Source organism: Pituophis catenifer, unplaced genomic scaffold, assembly GCF_029215685.1.
Source record: "Pituophis catenifer annectens isolate HBS135680 unplaced genomic scaffold, rPitCat1.0.hap2 SCAF_2, whole genome shotgun sequence".
NCBI lineage: Eukaryota > Metazoa > Chordata > Lepidosauria > Squamata > Colubridae > Pituophis > Pituophis catenifer.
This window is the reverse complement of record NW_027256882.1, coordinates 34,216,747-34,237,082: the sequence shown is the minus strand read 5'-3', so window position 1 is coordinate 34,237,082 and position 20,336 is coordinate 34,216,747. Positions and strand designations below refer to the sequence as shown.

The following is a 20,336-nucleotide window of genomic DNA, read 5'->3' as shown; positions in this document are numbered from 1 at the left end:
TTCAGGCCAGATCAAAGCACCCTGTTGGCCAGATTTGGCCCGCGAGCCTTAAGTTTAATATCCCTGACTTAAAGCAAGCCTAGGATATGGTAGAGATATGAACAGGGCAGTTAACTGCTTGTGCTAAATACAGGTAATCCTTGACTTACAACCACAACTGAACCCCAAATTTCCATTGCTAAGTAAGACAGTTGCTAAATGGGTTTTGCCCCATTTTACGACCTTTCTTGTCATCGTTGTTAAGCGAATCACTGCAATTTTGCTATTAACGTGGTTTTTAAGTGAATCTAGCTTCCCCATTGACTTTGCTTGTCAGAAGTTTGCAAAAGGAGAACACATAAACACATGCCAGTGGCCAAGTGTCTGAATTTTGATTGTGTGACGATGGGGATGCTGCAACCATCTCGAGTGTGAAAACAGTCGTAAGTCACTTTTTCCAGTAATATTGTAACTCCAAACTGTCACTAAACAACGGTTGTAAATCAAGGACTGCCTGTAACAGGGCAGTTAACTGCTTTTGCTAAATCATCTCTCTCTCTGTCTCCCCCTCCCAGTTTCTCTGCTGAGCATTTTCATTGCAAAGTCTTAGAAAGCAATACAGCCTGCCAACCCCTGTTTGTAAACCATTGTTTACAATTTATGACCCCAATCAATCATGGTTTGCTTGAGAAATCATTATGCAAGTTGAGTTTGGGGGCGATAAGAGCCGCTCACCAACTGTATCCCTGCATCACACAATGTCTTCACCTGCTTTATAATCTGAGTACAGGTAGTCCTCGATTTACGACCACGATCGAGCCCAACATTTCTGTGGCTGGGCGAGACATTTGTTAAGCGAGTTTTGTCCCATTTTACAACTTTTCTGGTGGTTAAGTGAATCATTGCAGTTGCTAAGTTAGCACGGATCCCCATTGACTTTGCTTGGCAGACGGTCACAACGGTCATAAATATGAATCAATTGCCAAGTCTCTGAAGTTTGATCACCTGACCATAGGAATGCTTGCAAGGGTCATCGGTGTGAAAAACAGTCATTGCTGTTGTCACTTCGAAAGGCCACTAAATGAAGTGTTGTAAGTCAAGGGATACCTGCATTTGCATAGATGGAAGCTAAACCGCAATTGAAAAAAACCAACTCCAGTGCAACGGTAAACCAATAATCCACAGGCCTGCCTTTACTTCTTATCAGGGGACCGATCCAACTTATACCCAAGTTGTTCCAAAAGTGATTTTTTTTTTCAAGAGGCAACTGGACTTTCTTGTTTTTTCTTTGAAGACATTTTGCTTCTCATCCAAGAAGCTTCTTCAGCTCTGACTGGATGGTGGGGGGGAATGGAAGGATTTATACTCCTTGCAGACAGCTGGTCATTTGCATTTTTTAAGAGGGTCCTTGAAGCACTTTTGAGGTTTATCTGTGTCCTCAGGGTCACCTGAGTAGTGCAAATGGTTCCTGTAGTCTGCAAATCCCCCCCCCCAAAATCCATTTCTACTCCCACACCATTCAAAGGGTGATCATCCCAAATTGTATAGCTAAAAGTATGTACCCAAGTTCATAGAATAGAATAGAATAGAATAGAATAGAAGAGAAGAGAAGAGAAGAGAAGAGAAGAGAAGAGAAGAGAAGAGAAGAATTGGAAGGGATCTTGAAAGTCTTCTAGTCCAACCCCCTGCTTAGGCAGGAAACCTTACACCACTTCAGACAAATGGTTATCCAATCTCTTCTTAAAAACTTCCAGTGTTGGAGCATTCACAACTTCTGGAGGCAAGTTGTTCCACTGATTCATTGTTCTACTGTCAGGAAATTTCTCCTTAGTTCTAAGTTGCTTCTCTCCTTGATTAGTTTCCACCCATTGCTTCTTGCCCTACCCTCAGGTGCTTTGGAGAATAGCTTGACTCCAGTGGTGGGATTCAGCCAGTTCGCACCACTTTGAGAGAACCGGTTGTTAACTTTCTGAGCAGTCTGGCAAACTGGTTGTTGGAAGAAACCATTATGGCAGAGAACCGGTTGTTAAATTACTTGAATCCCACCACTGCTTGACTCCCTCTTCTTTGTGGCAACCCCTGAGATATTGGAACACTATCATGTCTCCCCTAGTCCTTCTTTTCATTAAACTAGACCTACCCAGTTCCTGCAACCGTTCTTCATATGTTTTAGCCTCCAGTCCCCTAATCATCTTTGTTGCTCTTCTCTGCACTCTTTCTAGAGCAGGGGTTGCCAACCTTTCGGACCTCAGTAGGGTTGCCAGGTCTGCTTCCAAAAAATAGTGGACAAGCGGGAGGAGGGAGGGTTAAGTAGTAAAAAAATAAAAAAAAATTACAATTCCTTGTTGGTAATCCATGCAAAAGTAGCTTCCCAGTCTTTGGTGTATTTGCACACTCCTCTCTTTTGAGTTAAAGAATTCGAAATCTCGCCGCTGTCACTCTCATCACTCAACGCCATTTTAAGTCAGTCGACACAAGCTACAATACATTTTAAAAATGTGAACTGTACATAATTTTATAATATATTTTTATTTTAATCTCATTAATTTTTTCGGAGAATCGAGTTCAATGGATATTCGATCTTTGTCTCATTCTAACTTATGAAAAAAAAAGACAAAACGCGATTCTCCTAGCCTTATTCTCTTAGACTGTACAGCTTTAGATTACGTACCATTTCATCATAAAGCTTTTGAATAAAAAAAATGTCCACTATTTTGTGAAAAAAAAAAACAGTGAACATAATGTGAAAAAAGCGGACTGTCCGCTCAAATAGTGGACACCTGGCAAGGGTAGACCTCAGGGACCACTAAATTCACAATTTTAAATCCCGCGGACCACTACGATGAATTTTTAAAAAAAGATAAATAGTATTTAGTGCAATATAAAAAAAAAACGCAAATATTTTTTCTGCGGACCACCAAAATTTTCTCACGGACCCCCCAGTGGTCCACGGACCACCAGTTGGTGACCGCTGTTCTACAGTCTCCACATCCTTTTGCCTTGACTCCGAAAAGCCAAGCTGGCACTCCTGACCTGAATCTAAGGTGTGTGGGGTGGGGTGGGGTGGGGGGGAGGGGGAGAATGGGAAGGCGTCGCAAAGCGAGGACCAGCTCCGAGGCGCCGGCGCGGAGGGGGTTAAAGCGGCCTTGACCGGCAGGGGGCGTGGCCGAGTCGAGCGGCAGGTGAGCATAGCCCGCAGGTGTGTGGCTCGGCGGGAGGCGGGGCCGCGGTGACGTCAGCGTGGGCGGAGCACTGCCAGGCAACAGGTTTCCAGCTCAGAATCGCCCCGTTCGAAGACTTCTCCGCTCACTCGCCTTCCATCACTCCCGGGCTGCGCAGGGTCGCAGGAGGGAAAGGCGGGTTTTGTCCGGCTCCTCTCCGGCTTCGACATGGCCAAAAAGAAAAAAGACGATGACGAGGCTTCCCAGTCTGACCAGTACGGTGAGTCCCCGCGGTGGATCGCGGCTCTCGCGGGGGGGGGGGAAGGGGGGAAGGTGGAGGGGGAAAAATAAAAGAAGAAGTAGGTTGAGGCTGGAAAGTCCAGTGGTTGGAGCAGATCCCACCTTTTACCTCCTCCCCACCATCCCCCCGGTTTTCTTTCCTACACTTTTAAGACCCGTGGTGTGGCGTGTGAGAAGGGCGAGCAAGGGGAGAGAAGAGAGCAAGGGGATCTTTGAAACTAGGAGGATTTGGGAAAAAGAAAGAAAGAGAGAGAGAGAGAGAGAAAGAAAGTAAGAGAGAGAGAGAGAGAAAGAGAGAGAAAGAAAGAAGGAAGGAAGGAAGGAAAGAAAGAAAAAGGAAGAAGAAGAAAGAAAGAGAAAGAAGGAAGGAAGGAAGGAAAGAAAAAGAAAGAAAGAAAGAAGGAAGGAAGGAAGGAAGGAAGGAAGGAAGGGGAGAGAGAGAGAGCAAGGGGATCTTTGGAACTAGGAGGATTTGGGAAAAAGAAAGAAAGAGAGAGAGAGAAAGAAAGTAAGAGAGAGAGAGAGAGAAAGAGAGAGAAAGAAAGAAAGAAGGAAGGAAGGAAAGAAAGAAAAAGAAAGAAGAAGAAGAAAGAAAGAGAAAGAAGGAAGGAAGGAAGGAAAGAAAAGAAAGAAAGAAGGAAGGAAGGAAGGAGAGAGAGCAAGGGGATCTTTGGAACTAGGAGGATTTGGGAAAAAGAAAGAAAGAGAGAGAGAGAGAGAGAGAAAGTAAGAAAGAGAAAAGAGAGAGAAAGAAAGAGAAAGAAGGAAGGAAGGAAAGAAAAAGAAAGAAGGAAGGAAGGAAGGAAGGAAGGAAGAAAAAGAGAAAGAAAGAAAGAAAGAAAAAGAAAGAAAGAAAGAAAGAAAGAAAGAAAGAAAGAAAGAAAGAAAGAAAGAAAATAAGTTAGTTTGAAGTTGGAGCTGTTGGGGAAAAATGGACAGCTGATTGCTGGCAACTTTTGGTAGATTTCTTCACACTTTTGGGTGGACACACAACGCCCTGTTTTAATTCCTGCCTCTCTGCTGGCAAGAAACTTTGGAATTCCTCCCGAAAAGCAGAAGAGGAACTGTAAACCCAAACTCGGTCTTAGGAGATATCTCTGTTACAAGCTGGTCCTCATTTTAATGACCACAATTGAGCCTAACATTTCTGCTGAGGAGTGAGACATAGGCTAAGTGAGGGTTTTTTGCCCCCTTTTACGATCTTTTCTCACTGCTGTTGCAAAGTAACTGACCGCACTTGATAAGTTAGTAACCCGGTTGTTTGGTTTTTTTTTGTTTTTTGTTTTAAATTTGATTTATATGCCGCCCTTCTCCGGAGACTCAGGGCGGCTTACAATGCGTTAAGGGGAATCCGGCCTCTCTCCGTTGACTTTGCTTCTCAGAAGGTCGTTGCGACCCTGGGCGATGGTCATAAGTATGAACCATTTTGCCAAGCGTCTGAATTTTGATTGTGTGAGCATGGGGATGCTGCAAAGGTCATAACTCTGAAAAATGGTCATACGTCAGTTTTTTCCATGATTTTGTAACTTTGAATGGTCACTAAATGAACTTTTTACAGTATTTTAAATTCACGTAAAGCCATTGTGCTCTGGCTGTTCTTCGCCGGGTTTTAGACAGACAATTTAAATTTGACGAAACTTTCTACTAGTTTCTTAGTCTACTACAGTACAAGTATTCCTCAACTTACAACAGTTTGTTTAGTGACCGTCAATATTACAGTGGCACTGAAAAATGTGACTTATGACCATTTTTCACACTTACTTACAATCATTGCAGCATCTCCATGGTCATATGATCAAAATTTGGATGCTTGGCAAACTGGTTCATATTTATGACCGTTGTTGTGTTCCAGGGTCATGAGATCCACTTTTGCGACCTCCTCACAAGCAAAGTCAATAGGGAAGCCAGACTCCCTTAATAGCCAGGCTACTAACTTATCAACTGCAGTGATTCACTTAACAACTGAGGCAAGAAAGGTCATAAAATGGGGCAAAACTCACTTAACAAACGTCTCACTCAACAACAGAAATTTTGGGCTCAATTGTAGTCTTAAGTCGAGGACTACCTGTCCTGACTACCTGTATTTTTGGGCAGGTATGTGTGTCTTTGAATCCGTCTTGACTCCTGGCGATTGTCTACACAAATGTCTTGTGGGTATGGGTGTAGTTATATGTATGCCACACAAATCAGTGTGGACTTTTGGACAAGTGCCTGATTTAGTCCCTGCAGATTTTCTGGCAACATTTTGGAAGTGGTATATGTATATGTGTGTGACTTTGATCAGTGTTGACTTGCTGGACTGTCTGCAGATATTTGGGGGGGGGGCAAGATTTTGGAAGTGGTATGTGTGTATGCCTTTGAGCCAGTGTCACTGACAACTTCCTGGATGGATGGATTGCTTGGCAACATTTTGGAAATGGACTGTGTGCCTTTGATCAGAGTCCTGACAACTTCTTGGAAAGGTCTTGGCCAGATTTTGGAAGTGCTTTGTCCTTGCTGAGAGAGAAGGACTGGCCCAAGGTCACTCAGCTGGCTTTGAGCCCAAGGCATGACTAGAACTCACAATCTCCCAGTTGCTAGCCTGTGCCTTAATCCCTACACCAAATTGGCTCTCTACATTTTGAAGTGGGAAGGCAAATGTTATCATATTTATTTATTTGGCCTTTATTCCACCTTTATTATTGTATATAAATTATTAAGTGTGACAAACGTACCTAATCCTAGTCAATGAAGATTCTCACTCGTCCAGGTAGAGTTGTCTGGAAGTTGAGTCATGGCTACTGGTCCCCCTAACCAGCTTGAAGGAAGAAGGTACTGGGACAAGCAGCAAAACAGACAAAAAAGAAAATGAGGTCCAGTTGCCATTACTCAACTAACAGACTTACCTAATGCTACTTCCTCCTCTTCTTTTTCCCACAATAAACCACTAAGTGAGATGAATTGGGCTGAGAGAATGACTCATCCAAAGTCACGTAGTTGGTTTCCATGCCTAAGATGGGACTTAAACCCACAGTCTCTTGGTTCCAAGACCAGCACCTTAACCGCTAGATCAAACTGGCTCTAAATAGCAGAACATAATGTTGGTTTGCAATGAAACTCAAATACTTTGGCCACCAAATGAGAAGGAAGGACTCACTGGAGAAGAGCCTAATGCTGGGAAAGATTGAGGGCAAAAGAAGAAGGAGATGGCAGAGAATGAGGTGGCTGGATGGAGTCACTGAAGCAGTCAGCGTGAGCTTAAATGGACTCCGGGGAATGATAGAGGACAAGAAGGCCTGGAGGAACGTTTTCTATGGGGTCGCGATGGGTCGGAGACAACTTCACAACTAGAATAGAATAGAATAGAATTTTTTATTGGCCAAATGTGATTGGACACACAAGGAATTTGTCTTTGCTGCATATGCTCTCAGTGTACATAAAAAGACAAGATACATTTGTCAAGAATCATAAGGTACAACACCTAATGATAGTCATAGGGTACAAATAAGCAATCAGGAAACAATCAATATCAATATAAATCGTAAGGATACAAGCAACCTAGTTACAGTCATGCAGTCACAAGCGGGAGGAGATAAGTGATAGGAATGATGAGAAGATTAATAGTAATAGTAATGCAGACTTAGTAAATAGTTTGACAGTGTTGAGGGAATTATTTGTTTAGCAGAGTGATGGCATTCGAGAAAAAACTGTTCTTGTGTCTAGTTGTTCTGGTGTGCAGTGTTCAATAGCATTGTTTTGAGGGTAGGAGTTGAAACAATTTATGTCCAGAATGTGAGGGATCTGTAAATATTTTCACAGCCCTCTTTTTGACTCGTGCAGTATACAGGTCCTCAATGGAAGGCAGGTTGGTAGCCATTGTTTTTTCTGCAGTTCTAATTATCCTCTGAAGTCTGTGTCTGTCTTGTTGGGTTGCAGAACCACACCAGACAGTTATAGAGGTGCAGATGACAGACTTCGCAACTAACAACAACAACAATAACAAATGTTGGTTTGCAGAAGGATTTTGAATTCCACATCTGGTGCCCTCAGCATGAAAGTGTCTTCAACCTGCCTTTGATCCTTTCTGTCAGTCAGAATGAAACCTTCAGGGCTAAACTGTTCGATGGGTTGACTCTCGTGAAAACATATCAGAAAGCAAGGCTCTTTTTAATGCCGATTGAAAGGTGTGTTAGGTACATGCGTGGGTAGAATTATACTTCCTTTTGAGAGCAGGCAACAGAATTTCATTTTTAATATGTGCCAGTGCGCTCACAGTAAAAAATGACAATAAAGATTATTTTATGAGGCACAGTGTCAAGGTTAATCATGGAGATGGTTCACATACCTGACCAGTGTTTCACATCCTCAGCAACATTTAAAGTGACAATAAAGTTATTCTAAAGTCTAAAAGTCTAACTTTAAGATGTGTAGACTTCAACTCACATCTGAAAGTAGCTGACAATTGAGAAATATGGTTCTAGAATCTAGATCAGTGATGGCTAACTTTTTCCGGACCGAGCACCCAAAGCACGCATACCCAAACCCCCAAAATGCAATGCGTGCACGGCCCCACACATGTGCCCCCTTGCATGTGTGTGACCCCCTACATGTGCTCCGCCACCTCCACATGCATGTGCTGCCCCCCACACATGTCCTGCCCCCTGCATATCTATGCCACTCCCCACACCCTTGCGCATGTACAGCAGAGCTAGCGTGCACACATGCACAGCAGAGCTGAACTGAACTGGGGCGACAGATCGCGTGCCATCAGAGAGGGTGCTGTGTGCCACCTCTGGCACACGTGCCATAGGTTTGCCATCACGGATCTAGATTATCAATTGATGAGCATTGATGGTTTGTTCCCAAACACAATTATCTGGGGTCACCCAACCCACTGAGCAAAAACTAAAATTGCATGATGCATCTTAGTTTATTATAGGATATTATCCCAGACATATCAAACTGGATATACATGGGGGAGTTAAAAAAAAAATTAAGACAGCAGCTATGATTATGTGATCAAAGCTACATCCATATTACACACATCATGTATGTTAAAGAGGAGGAGAGCTTGAACTTTGCAGTTTATTATTTATTTATTTATTATTCATATTTCTATGCCGCCCACTCTCCGAGGACTCTGGGCGGCTTACACCAAAGACAGTATACTAAATAGCATATTGCCCCCAACAATCTGGGTCCTCATTTTACCCACCTCGGAAGGATGGAAGGCTGAGTCAACCTTAAGCCGATGAGATTTGATCCGCTGATCTGCTAAACTAGCAGTCAGCTGAAGTAGCTGCAGTACTGCACCTTGGTTGCAGTCACCATCTTAACTTTTTTGCCCTCCCTGCCTTTGCAGGTACCCATCTCTTTTTTTATATAACTTGATGAAGTGTTTTTGAAAGTTAAAAAAAAACAGTTGATAGGAAGGAAAATTAAAAAGGAGCAATTATTTACCATCTTTGGTAAACAAGCTAAAAATCATTGGACTTAAATACATATATTAATTCAAAAAATGTTGAAGGTCACTTATACAATTCAGATTTTTGTTGGACTAATGGACAAAAGTCTTGGACAAATTGCATGGTTCTTATATGTGACAACAGCAACAGGATTTTGATATGCCCAATGTTGGAAGGATTCCACAAAGAAGGAATGGTTGATAAACTTAATAGAGTTCCCTGGCTTCTGTGCCTTTGATTAGAGAATAGATGTTGACTAAATTTAATTTCTCAGGATCTGATCTGAGTCCGTCACCGGGACCTGAAGATTTGTCTTCCAAGCTTTCGGACTCATGCTGGAGTCTATCTTCAAGGAATTTCTCTCTAGCAGAGTGTGTACTATTCTGTATGTGGTATTTATAGTGCCTGTTATAAGTGGCTTTTAGAATGTTGATTGGAGTGTGTTGATGGCTGACTTTTAAGTCATTATCTGTCATTTGTTTGTGCTGCCCAACCCTTGCTTTCTAAGTACCGTATTTTTCGGAGAATAAGACACACCTTTTTCCCCAAAAAAAGAGGGTGAAAATCTGGGTTCGTCTTATACTCCGAATGTAGCCTCGCCCAGCCTCTCAAATGGAGGTTTCAGAGGCTGAAAAAAGCTTCTGAAATGGAGCTTCAGAAAAAAAAGCCTCTGAAACAGAGGTTTCAGAGGATGAAAAAGCAAGGCGCAGTGCTCACAACCAACAAACCTGTTGCTAAAATTCACCTCTGAGAACAGCTGATTGGGGGTATTCCGTAGGCCGATCCACCTGCTAATAAGCTTTTTTCTGATTTTCCTCCCCAAAAACTAAGGTGCGTCTTTTACTCCGGTGCATCATATAGTCTGAAAAATATTGTACTTGATAGGCTGGTATAAATCAGCACTCCTGTTGACTGACAACAGGCCTGTTTCCAGGCTTCTTCCCTGGCTGTTTTCGTGCCTACTCGTCCAACAATCTTAGTAGCTGCAAAATTGAATGTGTGCTTGGAAGACAAAACTTCTGGTCTTGGTGACCGATCCCAGATTGGATCCTTTCATATTATCCCAAGACATGTATATTCACCTTCATTCATGAAATTTCATTTCATTTGGATTTAATATCAATTGGAAGATGCTTTTGGACTTTTTGCACAAAACAGGAAAACATGAAATCATAATTTATGGGTTTGAGTATTCGTAGTATTTATAAATGCCTTGAAAAATGGAATGTAAATTTGAATTGTAGAGTGAAAGTTGAACTTTTATTTATATCTATTAAGAAGCTGAAAGTCATTTTTCTATATATAGAGAGCTTTTGTGGCACAGTGGTTAGAATGCAGTGTTGCAGACTAACTCTCTGCTCCCTGCCAGGAGTTCGATTCTGAGCAGCTCAAGGTTCACTTGGCTTTTCATCCTTCTGAGGTTGGTAAAATGAGGACCCAGATTGATAAAGGCAATGTACAATGTGCCTTGGTAGTACAGGGGTTTAAGGCACCCTGTTATTAAGCTGGTTATTAAGACCAGCTGCCTGCAATTACTGCAGGGTTCGAATCTCGCCAGGGCTCAAGGTTGACTCAGCCTTCCATCCTTTCTAAGGTAGGTGAAATGAGGACCCAGTTGTGGGGGCAATAAGCTGACTTTGTATAAATATACAAAAGGATGAAGGCTATTGCTGAGCACATTGTAAGCTGCCCTGAGTCTTCGGAGAAGGGCGGCATATAAATCAAATTAAAAAAAAAAATGTGTGAAGAGAGGGGTGTAAAGTACTATGAAGTGGTATGTAAGTCTTAAGTGCTATTGCTATTACTACATTTTGATTTCTTTCTTTCTTTCTTTTTTGCACTTGTCAGACACCTATTCTTTTACTTCAGTTACAGGTAGTCCCTGGCTTACAACCACAACTGAGCCCAAAATTTTTGTTGCTAAGTGAGACATTTATTTAAATAAGTTTTGCCCCATTTTACGACCTGTCTAGTCACAGTTCTTATCAGTTAGCAACATGGTTGTTAAGTGAATCTGGCTTTGATTTTGCTTGTCAGAAGGTCACAAAAGATGACTCCATGACCCCGGGACATTGCAACCGTCATAAATATGAGTCCATTGCCAAACGCCTGAATTTTGATCACATGATTATGAGGAGGTTGCAAAGGTCATTAGTGTGAAAAATGGTCATGTTACTTTTTTCAGTGCCGCTGTAACTTTGAATGGTCACTAAGTGAACTGTTGTAAATTGAGGATTACCGGTCTCTGATTCCCTGATTCAAGACCTTCTAAAATGGGCGGTCTTTAGTATCACTTTTTTTTTCAAAATAAAGCTAGTCTTATAGCTCCTTCTGCTAAAAGAAAACCCAGGAGATCTACTCAAAATTCCTTCCCTAACCACCTCATAATTTCAGAAACCGGCTTTGTGGTTACTAGGTTTCATATGCAACAAAGATACTTCCTCATTGAGGTACCGGTAACTAAGTCTTCTGAACACTTCACTAACCTTAGATCCCGTAAATTCTTCTGTTATACCGTCCCTTAGGTAAATTGACTTAAGTTATTGAAGGACCCGGAAAAGTATCTGTCAGGTGTTTAGCAAACACTTCCAAGATTTGATCTTTGTTGACACTCTGATTGTACTAGGAATTAGCGGTGAAATCCTTTTTTTGAAGGTCTTTTGCCATAGAAAATATCTTGGCTATGAGAAACGAGGAAGTCTGTAAAGATTGCAAGCTTATAAAAAATGAAAGTCAGCAGGGAGGAGAAGCTGTTCTTGAGGGGCACAATACCAGAAATGTCAGTGATCAAATTGGTGTAATAATTTACTTTTATAATGTTCTGTCAGTGTCTTAGACAAGAGTTTTGCATGTTTATCTTGATTTTATTCTTTGTCACTTTTCCTGGTTGGTCTAAAATTAGACCTGCAATCATGTGGGGAAGAAAACAAAGTCTAATCTCACATTAATTGTTTCCCAGAAAAACAAGATTGGTCACACAGGTTTTTATACAGGCCACGTCAGATCAGCCATGGGGGAGAAGGGGGTAGATGTCAAAGTCAGGATGATGGCATGATTGAAGCCCCATTCCCTTTTATTGGCCATTTGACAAAGTGGGAGGGAGGGGGTTGGTTTCTGTCACCCCATCCTGGCACCAATTTGACTTTTTTTTAATCTTCTTGGCAGACATTCCTAAGCTGCCTTGTTCCTTTCTCTGTGACCATTGGGTGCCCCTTCTGAAAATAATGGGGTTCCCTGATATGATGAATCAGGCAGTAAGAGGAAGGAAGGAAGGAAGGAAGGAAGGAAGGAAGGAAGGAAGGAAGGAAGGAAGGAGTGAGTGAAGGAGGGAAGGAGGAAGGAGTGAGTGAAGGAGGGAAGGAGGAAGGAAGGAAGGAAAAAAAGAACAAGGAGGGAGGGAAAGAGGGAAGAAACAATGAGGGAGGGAGGAAAGAAGAAAGGAACAGGGAGGGAGGAATGGAAGGAGGGAGGGAGGAAGAAACGGAGGAAAGAAGGAAGGAACAGAGTGAGTGAGTGAAAGAGGGAGGGAGGGACAATGAGGGAGGAAGAAAAGAAAAAAGGAATAGGGAGGAAGGAACAGAAAGAGGAAGGGAGGAAGAAACAGGGAGGAAAGAAGGAAGGAACAGGGCGGGAGTAAAAGAGGGAGGGAGGAAGAAAGGAAAGAAAGAACAATGAGGGAGGGAGGGAAAGAGGGAAGGAAGAAACAATAAGGGAGGGAGGAAGAAGGAAGGAACAGGGAGTGAGTGAGTGGGGGAGGGAGGGAGGGGGGACAATGAGGGAGGAAGGAAAGAAGAAAGGAACAGGGAGGGAGGAATGGAAGGAAGGAGAGAGGAAGAAACAGGGAGGAAAGAAGGAAGGAACAGGGAGGGAGTGAAGGAGAGAAGGAGGGAGGGAGGAAGAACTAAGGATGAAGGAAGGAAGGAAGAAATTGAGGGAGGGGGAAAGAAGGAAGGAACAGGGAGTGAGTGAGTGAGTGAAGGCGGGAGGAAGGAAGGAAGGGCTTTAAAATACAATTAATTTATTTTCAGGTTATACATTATTATATTTAAAAATGAATCAACTCAACTTCCTTTCCCCAAACTTAGAAAGAAAGAAATATTAGCCCTGAGCCTTTTGCATCATTGTGCCACCTTATTTTGGAAGCTCTCAAAATTAATATTGACACTTTGGATATCATATGATTCATAGCCTCGGGGCTACCTGCTGAACATGCCTCAGAAGATGTGAAATGGAGAGAAGTCAAATCTTAGGGAACAAGAGTTTTACACGAACAAGTTCAAGCCTTACATTCTGAGGATTTTCAAGGAGCATTTTCTCCTGGGTGAGGCTGGGTGGGAGCTTTCCTCAAGTTCCTGGAGGGCAACAGGCACAAGATGAATTGGCACTGGCTGGATCGATCGTTTCTCAGATTGCAAGATTTAAGCACCTCTGAACATCCGATTGAGCTCTCCGAGCAGAACGGTGGCCATTTCTATCTCTCCCCAAGGAAAGACGGAATGAACACGCCTTAAATTTAGCCTGGGTTAATTCTGAGCTGGCTGAGGAATTCTGGGAATTGAAGTCCACAAGTCTTAAAGTTGCCAAGGTTGGAGACCCCTGGTTTAAATATTTATTTAAACAGTGGTTAGAGTGCAGTACTGCAGGCTACTTCTGCTGCCTGCTGGCTGCCTGCAATTTGGCAGTTCGAATCTCACCAGGCTCAAGGTCGACTCAGCCTTCCATCCTTCCGAGGTCGGTAAAAATGAGGACCCAGATTGTTTGGGGGCAAATATGCTGACTCCGTAAACCGCTTAGAGAGGGCCGGAAAGCACTGTGAAGCGGTATATAAGTCTAAGTGCTATTGCTAAGTGCTATATCACCACCACAGGGGAAAGGCTGTGATCGGAGCACTTTCAGGCTGCGTAGGTCTATCTGTGGGAAACCACTTAGCTGCTCTTTTTAATCATTTTTGACGTTTACCTCAAACTCCAGCAATGTTGGCCTGACATGTTGAAAGACAGACCTGGCTCTTTGCTTTTTTTACTATGTGTTCTTAATTGGAACCCTGCCTGCATCGCTAATTTATAGCTTTGTGTGTTTTACCAGCAACAGGAAATCGGTTCAACTGGGTTAGGTAAATTGTGATTAAAGTTAGTGCTGGAGAAACATCATGCAGACATCGTGTTGAAATGGGAGCTTTTCAAATCAAGGTCCATTTCTTTTTTCTTTTCTTTTTTTTCTAACTGAAGAGGCAGACGGCCATCCTAAAGTAATGTTGCTTGTATGAGCTGGAAACTACAGGGGGAGTCCTCAATTTACGGCCATAACTGAGCCCAAAATTTCTGTTGCTAAACAGGACAGTTAAGTGAGCTTTTCCCCTGTTTGACCACCTCTCTTGCCACCGTTGTTAAGTGAATCACTGCAGTTGTTAAGTTAGTAACGTGGCTGTTAAATAAATCCGGCTTCCCCACTGACTTTGCTTCGTCAGAAGACGGCAAAAGGGGCTCACATGACCCTGGGATATGGCAACCATCATAAATATGAACCAGCTGCCAATCATCCAGATTTTGATCACGTGACCATGAGGATGATGCAATGGTCATGTGGAAAATGGTCATAAGTCCCTTTTTTTCCAGTAACTTCAGATGGTCACTAAACGAATGTCTGTAAGTTGAGGACTATTTGTACTTAATTTCAAATATGCTCTCTCTTGGTAAACTGGATGCCTTCACGCATTTCATTAGCTTTAATGGCCAAGAATAGATGTAGGAAGAGGGTTGAAAATGTCAAAATAGGAGTCACAATGAAATCAACCCTAGACCACAGCTAGAATACTGCACCCAGTTTTGGTCACCACATTATTAAAAAAATGTCGAGACTCTAGAAAAAGTGCAGGGAAGAGCAACCAGGATGATTAGGGGACTGGAGGCTAAAACATATGATGAATGGTTGCAAGTATGGCTAGTCTAGCGAAGAGAAGGACCAGGCAAGACATGATTGCAGTCTTCCAATATCTGAGGGGTTGCCACAGAGAGGAAGGTTTAAGCTATTTTCCAAAGCACCTGAAGACCAGACAGGGAATAATGGATGGAAACTGATCATGGAGAGATTCAACCTAGAAATAAGGAGAAATTTTCTGACAGTGAGAACAATCAACCAACGGAACAACTTGCCTCCAGAAGTTGTGGGAGCTTCATCACTGGAGGCTCTCAAGAAGAGATTGGACTGCTATTTGTCAGAAATGGTGTAGGCCAGGTCTCCCGCTTGGGTGGAGGGTTGGACTAGATGACCTACAAGGTCCCTTCCAGCTCTGTTAAGCCCCTTTTTTGTATGTGTTGTGACACTTTAGATTCCGCTCCCCCAAGACTATCTCCCACTAGTGAATTATATTATTTAGTTACTAGTGAATTATATTATCACTAGTGAATTTTCCCAAATTGTTTCTCTTAAAGTTGGAATGAGTATGTTCGGTTTCCTCAGGGGTATTTTAAACTGCGTCTTCCAAATGCTTCTCAAATTAATGATTTCTTAAAAACAGATTGTTCTAAAGTAGCTTTGGAACAATTACCCAATGACTTAAATAACTTCCATCTCCCCCTTTCGGCCAAGGGGCTTGATGTCCTGTTCTTCAGAGGATGGATGGGTGGATTGGTCATGAAAATCCATGGAAACTGACAGGAATGTTTGACCAGAAGGGTGTAGCCTCACAAGCAGGAGAGAGCAGAACAAGGAAATGCAACAAAGCAAATAAGAATAATTGTATTATTTGTTCTAGATTATGTTTCATGTGATTGTTTCTGCAGGAAGCAAAAATCGGAAAATTACCCTTGACTGTCCCCAAGTTTGTCCTTTCCAGAGGTGTTGGAGTTCAGATCCCATAATTCCCAACACATCTAGAAGGGACGAGGTTGGGAAAGCAAAGTGAAGCTCACTCCCTTAATTATCTCTTTAGGAGAACAATGAACCAAAAGCTATGATCGTAATTCTAATTAGGAAGGGCGGGGGATCACAAAATTGTGTCTCACCTATTTTGGCTATGTCATGCGAAGGAATTCACTGGAGAAAAGCAGTTATGTTTGGAAGAGTTAACTTCTAAGTAACTTGGCTTATCTAACTTGGCAGTTACTGGCTATGGAACGAAACTTGAATGCTGGCTTAGTTCCCAGTGTAAAAGATGCTGCTGATCTGCATGATAGGGTAAAGCACATCTTCAGTCGCTAAGGAGCAAAACCAACCAGCTGTGCTACATGGAGCTACTCTGAAAAAGACCAGGACAATAGGTATCATATTGTTTACAGTGAGAACTCATTGGATTGGATTTTTCTATACCGTGTTTGTTCAAAAAGCTACAGCTGTTCATGCTATATATGCTAAGACTTAAACTAGAATTTCTGAACCATAACAACGCAACTCAAACAAAACGCACAACAGATAAATGCAGCTTCTGAACCCAGGCACTATGGTGTGGCTTACATATAGTCACATATATGTAGTACATCTATCTATCTATCTATCTATCTATCTATCTATCTATCTATCTATATCTTTCTATCCATCTATCTATCCATCCATCCATCCATCCATCCATCCATCCATCTTTCTGTCTGTCTGTCAGTCTGTCTGTCTGTCTGTCAGTCTGTCTATCTATCTATCGATCTATCTGTCTGTCTATCTCTTTCTTTCTTTCCTTCTTTCTATCTATCTATCTATCTATCTATCTATCTATCTATCTATCTGGCCTAACTCTCCCTTTTAAATTTTTAAATCGTTTAATTTGTTTTATAAATTGGGTGTTTTAAATTTGTTTTCGGCCAAAATATTTAATAATTTTAATGGACTTTTAATGTTTGTTTTATCTGTATTTTATCTTGGTTGTTCACCACCCTGAGTCCTCCGGGAGTAGGGCGGTATAGAAATTAGATAGATAGATAGATAGATAGATAGATAGATAGATAGATAGATAGATAGATATCCATCTTTCTATCTATCTGTCTGTCTGTCTGTCTGTCTGTCTTTCTATCTATCTGTCTGTCTGTCTGTCTTTCTTTCTATCTTTCTATCTGTCTGTCTCTCTGTCTGTCTCTTTCTATTATCTTTCTATCTGTCTGTGTCTGTCTGTCTATCTATCTATCTATCTCACATATACATGTATGACAATACAGGTCCTACATCTATATCACATATATATATGTAAGACAATATAGGTAGTCCTCAACTTACAACAGTTCATTTAGTGATAGGTTGAAGTTGTACTAAAGTTCATATAGAGCTTGAAGACTATATGAACACTGACTTTGCACTGAAAAAGTGGCTTAAGGCTCTTTTTCACACTTAACGACCGTTGCGGCATCCGCATGGTCACGTGATCGAAATTCAGATGCTTGGCCACTGACTCATATTTATGACGGTTGCGGTCTCCTGGAGTCATGATGTGATCATCTTTTGCTATCTTCTGACCAGCAAATCAATAGGGAAGCCAGATTCACTTAACAACCATGGCAAGGAAGATTGTAAAATGGGGCAAACTTAACAAGTGTCTCACTCAACAACAGAAATATCGGACTCAATTGCGGTCGTACATCGAGGACAACCTGTACAGTACTGCTGTTGTTAAATAACCGAGGACCAAAAATAGCTGTTCTTCTGCTGTAACTCATCCAGGTCTCTATTGGTAGATGCAGAACTGTAAAAGCAACAATCTAAACTGGTAGATCAAGAGTCTGGTCTGCTGGGCCTGGTGGTTCAGCAGACTAGAAGCATTGTGATTAACACCAGCTGTCTGCAATTACTGTAAGTTCGAATCTCCCCAGGCTCAAGGTTGACTCAGCCTTCCATCCTTTCTAAGGTAGGTAAAATGAGGACCCGGATTGTGGGGGCAATAAGCTGACTTTGTATAAATATACAAAAGTATGAAGGCTATTGCTTAACGCATTGTAAGCTGCCCTGAGTCTCTGGAGAAGGACAGCATATAAATCAAATTAAAAAGAAAAAAGATTCTGTCTAAAAACAATGCATGACCATCGAGCAAGAAATAATCACCAAAGTAAATGAACCTATTAAAATCTGCTTCATTGGATTCCTCCTGATTTCTTGCAGTAGGAGAGAGATTTATTTCTTTTCTACACACCTTGTTCCTGAAACACTCATCCCAGAGTATAATTACCTCGTGGAATGAGGGCTAAGGACTCTGCGATCCTTTCTTCATCACAACTTTACTTCCTGGTTATATAAATTATTTCTCGGCTACTGGTAAAGATTATTGTTTATATTGCAGCTTTCAGATTGCCTTAGGCATGAAAGCCGGCTGGGTGAGTTAGGGCCAGTTTCTCTCTCTCTCTCTCTCTCTCTCTCTCTCTCAACCCAACCCATCTCACAGGGCAGTGGTGGATTTCAAAATTGTTTACTACTGGTTCGGTGGGCGTGGCATAGCTTGGTGGGTGTGGCTTGTGGCGATGACAGGGGAAGGATACTGTAAAATCTCCATTCCCACCCCACTCCAGGGGAAGGTTACTGCAAAATCCCCATTTCCTCCCGATCAGCTGGGACTTGGGAGGCAGAGAATAGATGGGGGTGGAGCCAGTCAGAATTTTTACTACCAGTTCTCCGAACTACTCAAAATTTCCACTATCGGTTCTCCAGAACTGGTCAGAACCTGCTGAAACCCTCCTCTGTCACAGGGTTTTTGTTGTTGTGGGGAAAAAAACAGGAGGAAGGAGTATTATCTATGTTCACCTGCCTGAGTTATTGATAAAACCAATAAAGGCGGGATATAAACAAACAAACTACCAATCACGGCCAACTAGGGAAATAGATGCACTGTATATACCAGGATGGACAACTATGTCCCTTTTATGACCTGTGAATTTCAACTCCAAGAATTCCTGAGCTAGCCTGGTCCACAGGTCATAAAGGGGAGAAAGTTGCCCATCCCTGGTATATATTAATACAATCCAGGGGTGAAATCCAGCAGGTTCTGACAGGTTCTGGAGAACCAGTAGTGGAAATTTTGAGTAGTTCATAGAACCGGCAAATATCACCTTTGGTTGGCCCCAGAGTTGGGTGGGAATAGAGATTTTGCAATATCATTCCCCCAAGAGTGGGAAGGGAATGGGGATTTTGCAGTATCCTTCCCCTGGAGTGGGGTGGGAATGGAGATTTTGCAGTATCCTTCTCCTGCCAGGCCCACCAAGCCACGCCCACAGAACCGGTAGTAAAAAAAATTGGATTTCACCACTGATACAATCCAATTAAAGTATAAAAATATAATCCACTGGACTCACCACCTGTGAGGCAAGATTAAAAACTGAATACGAGATGGCATTTGCTTTCCTCTTTTCTGAGTGTCTTACCGTAAGAGGAAACGCCCTGATAAATATGCATTTATAATGTACATAGAACAGTTTAAATGTGATAGCTTGGCAATATCTTCCTTGACCTCTGATTCAAAAGGACCCATAATAAAACCAAAAAACTAACAAAGCCACATCGTGAAAAGGATTAGAGTGAAACCTTTATATCTATTGTAAAGACGCTATGCTAGTTGAAGCTTAGCTTATCCATTTTAGTATTAATTGTATGTTTTTTTTAATTAATTGTAATGTTTCAGCTCTTAATGTTTGCTGTTTTAATCCTGTAATTGTGTTGTTCTCTTATTTATATTGAAAGTTGCTTGGTAGAGACATGGGTGCTGTACAAATTTAATCAAACAAAACAACTAAAGATGCAGGGCACCATTGCCAATTTATTTGGTGTGCTGCAGTTGCGCGAGAGTGTGACTAATTAAGTAGTCCTCGACTTGCAATCACAACTGAGCCCAAAATTTCTGTTGTCAAGGGAGTTCTGCCCCATTTTACAACCCACGATTGTTAAGTGAATCGCCACAGTTGTTAAGTTAGTAAGGCGGTTGCTAAATGAATCCGGCTTCCCCTTTGACTTTGCTTTGTCAGAAGGTCCCCAAAAAGTGACCTAGGACACGGCAAACATTATAAATATTTTCAGTGCTGTTGTAACTTTGAACGGTCACTAAGCGAATGGTTGTAAGTCAAGAACTACCTATAGTACAGTAAGTCGCTAGTCGGCTCCTTGTATTATGTTGTTTCATGGCTCATGCAGCTTGAGGCAAGCATGAAAAGTGAAGGGAGGCAACACCCATTCAAACCAACGTTTAAAACCGGAGTGGATTTCTTCAACATGCGTAGCAGATTGACAGAGAAGGAGGAAAAAACAACAACAACCCAGAACCTGCTATAAAACCTACAAAGATTGTTGGTTCTGCAACCCAACAAGACAGACACAGACTTCAGAGGATAATTAGAACTGCAGAAGAAACAATTGCTACCAACCTGCCTTCCATTGAGGACTTGTATACTGCACGAGTCAAAAAGAGGGCTGTGAAAATATTTACAGACCCCCTCGCATCCTGGACATAAACTATTTCAAATCCTACCCTCAAAACGACACTTTAGAGCACTGC

The 20,336-nt window shown here is 42.0% G+C and overlaps 1 protein-coding gene across 1 annotated transcript in view; it reads left to right on the top strand.

Moving 5' to 3' along the window:
- The first annotated feature begins 3,368 nt into the window (after positions 1-3,368).
- Positions 3,369-20,336, top strand: part of SLC44A4 (solute carrier family 44 member 4) — a 70,652-nt gene continuing 53,684 nt past the window's right edge. The window contains exon 1 of the mRNA XM_070936618.1: positions 3,369-3,420. Within this exon, the coding sequence (XP_070792719.1) occupies positions 3,369-3,420 (52 nt within the window). The remainder of the gene's footprint in view (positions 3,421-20,336) is intronic.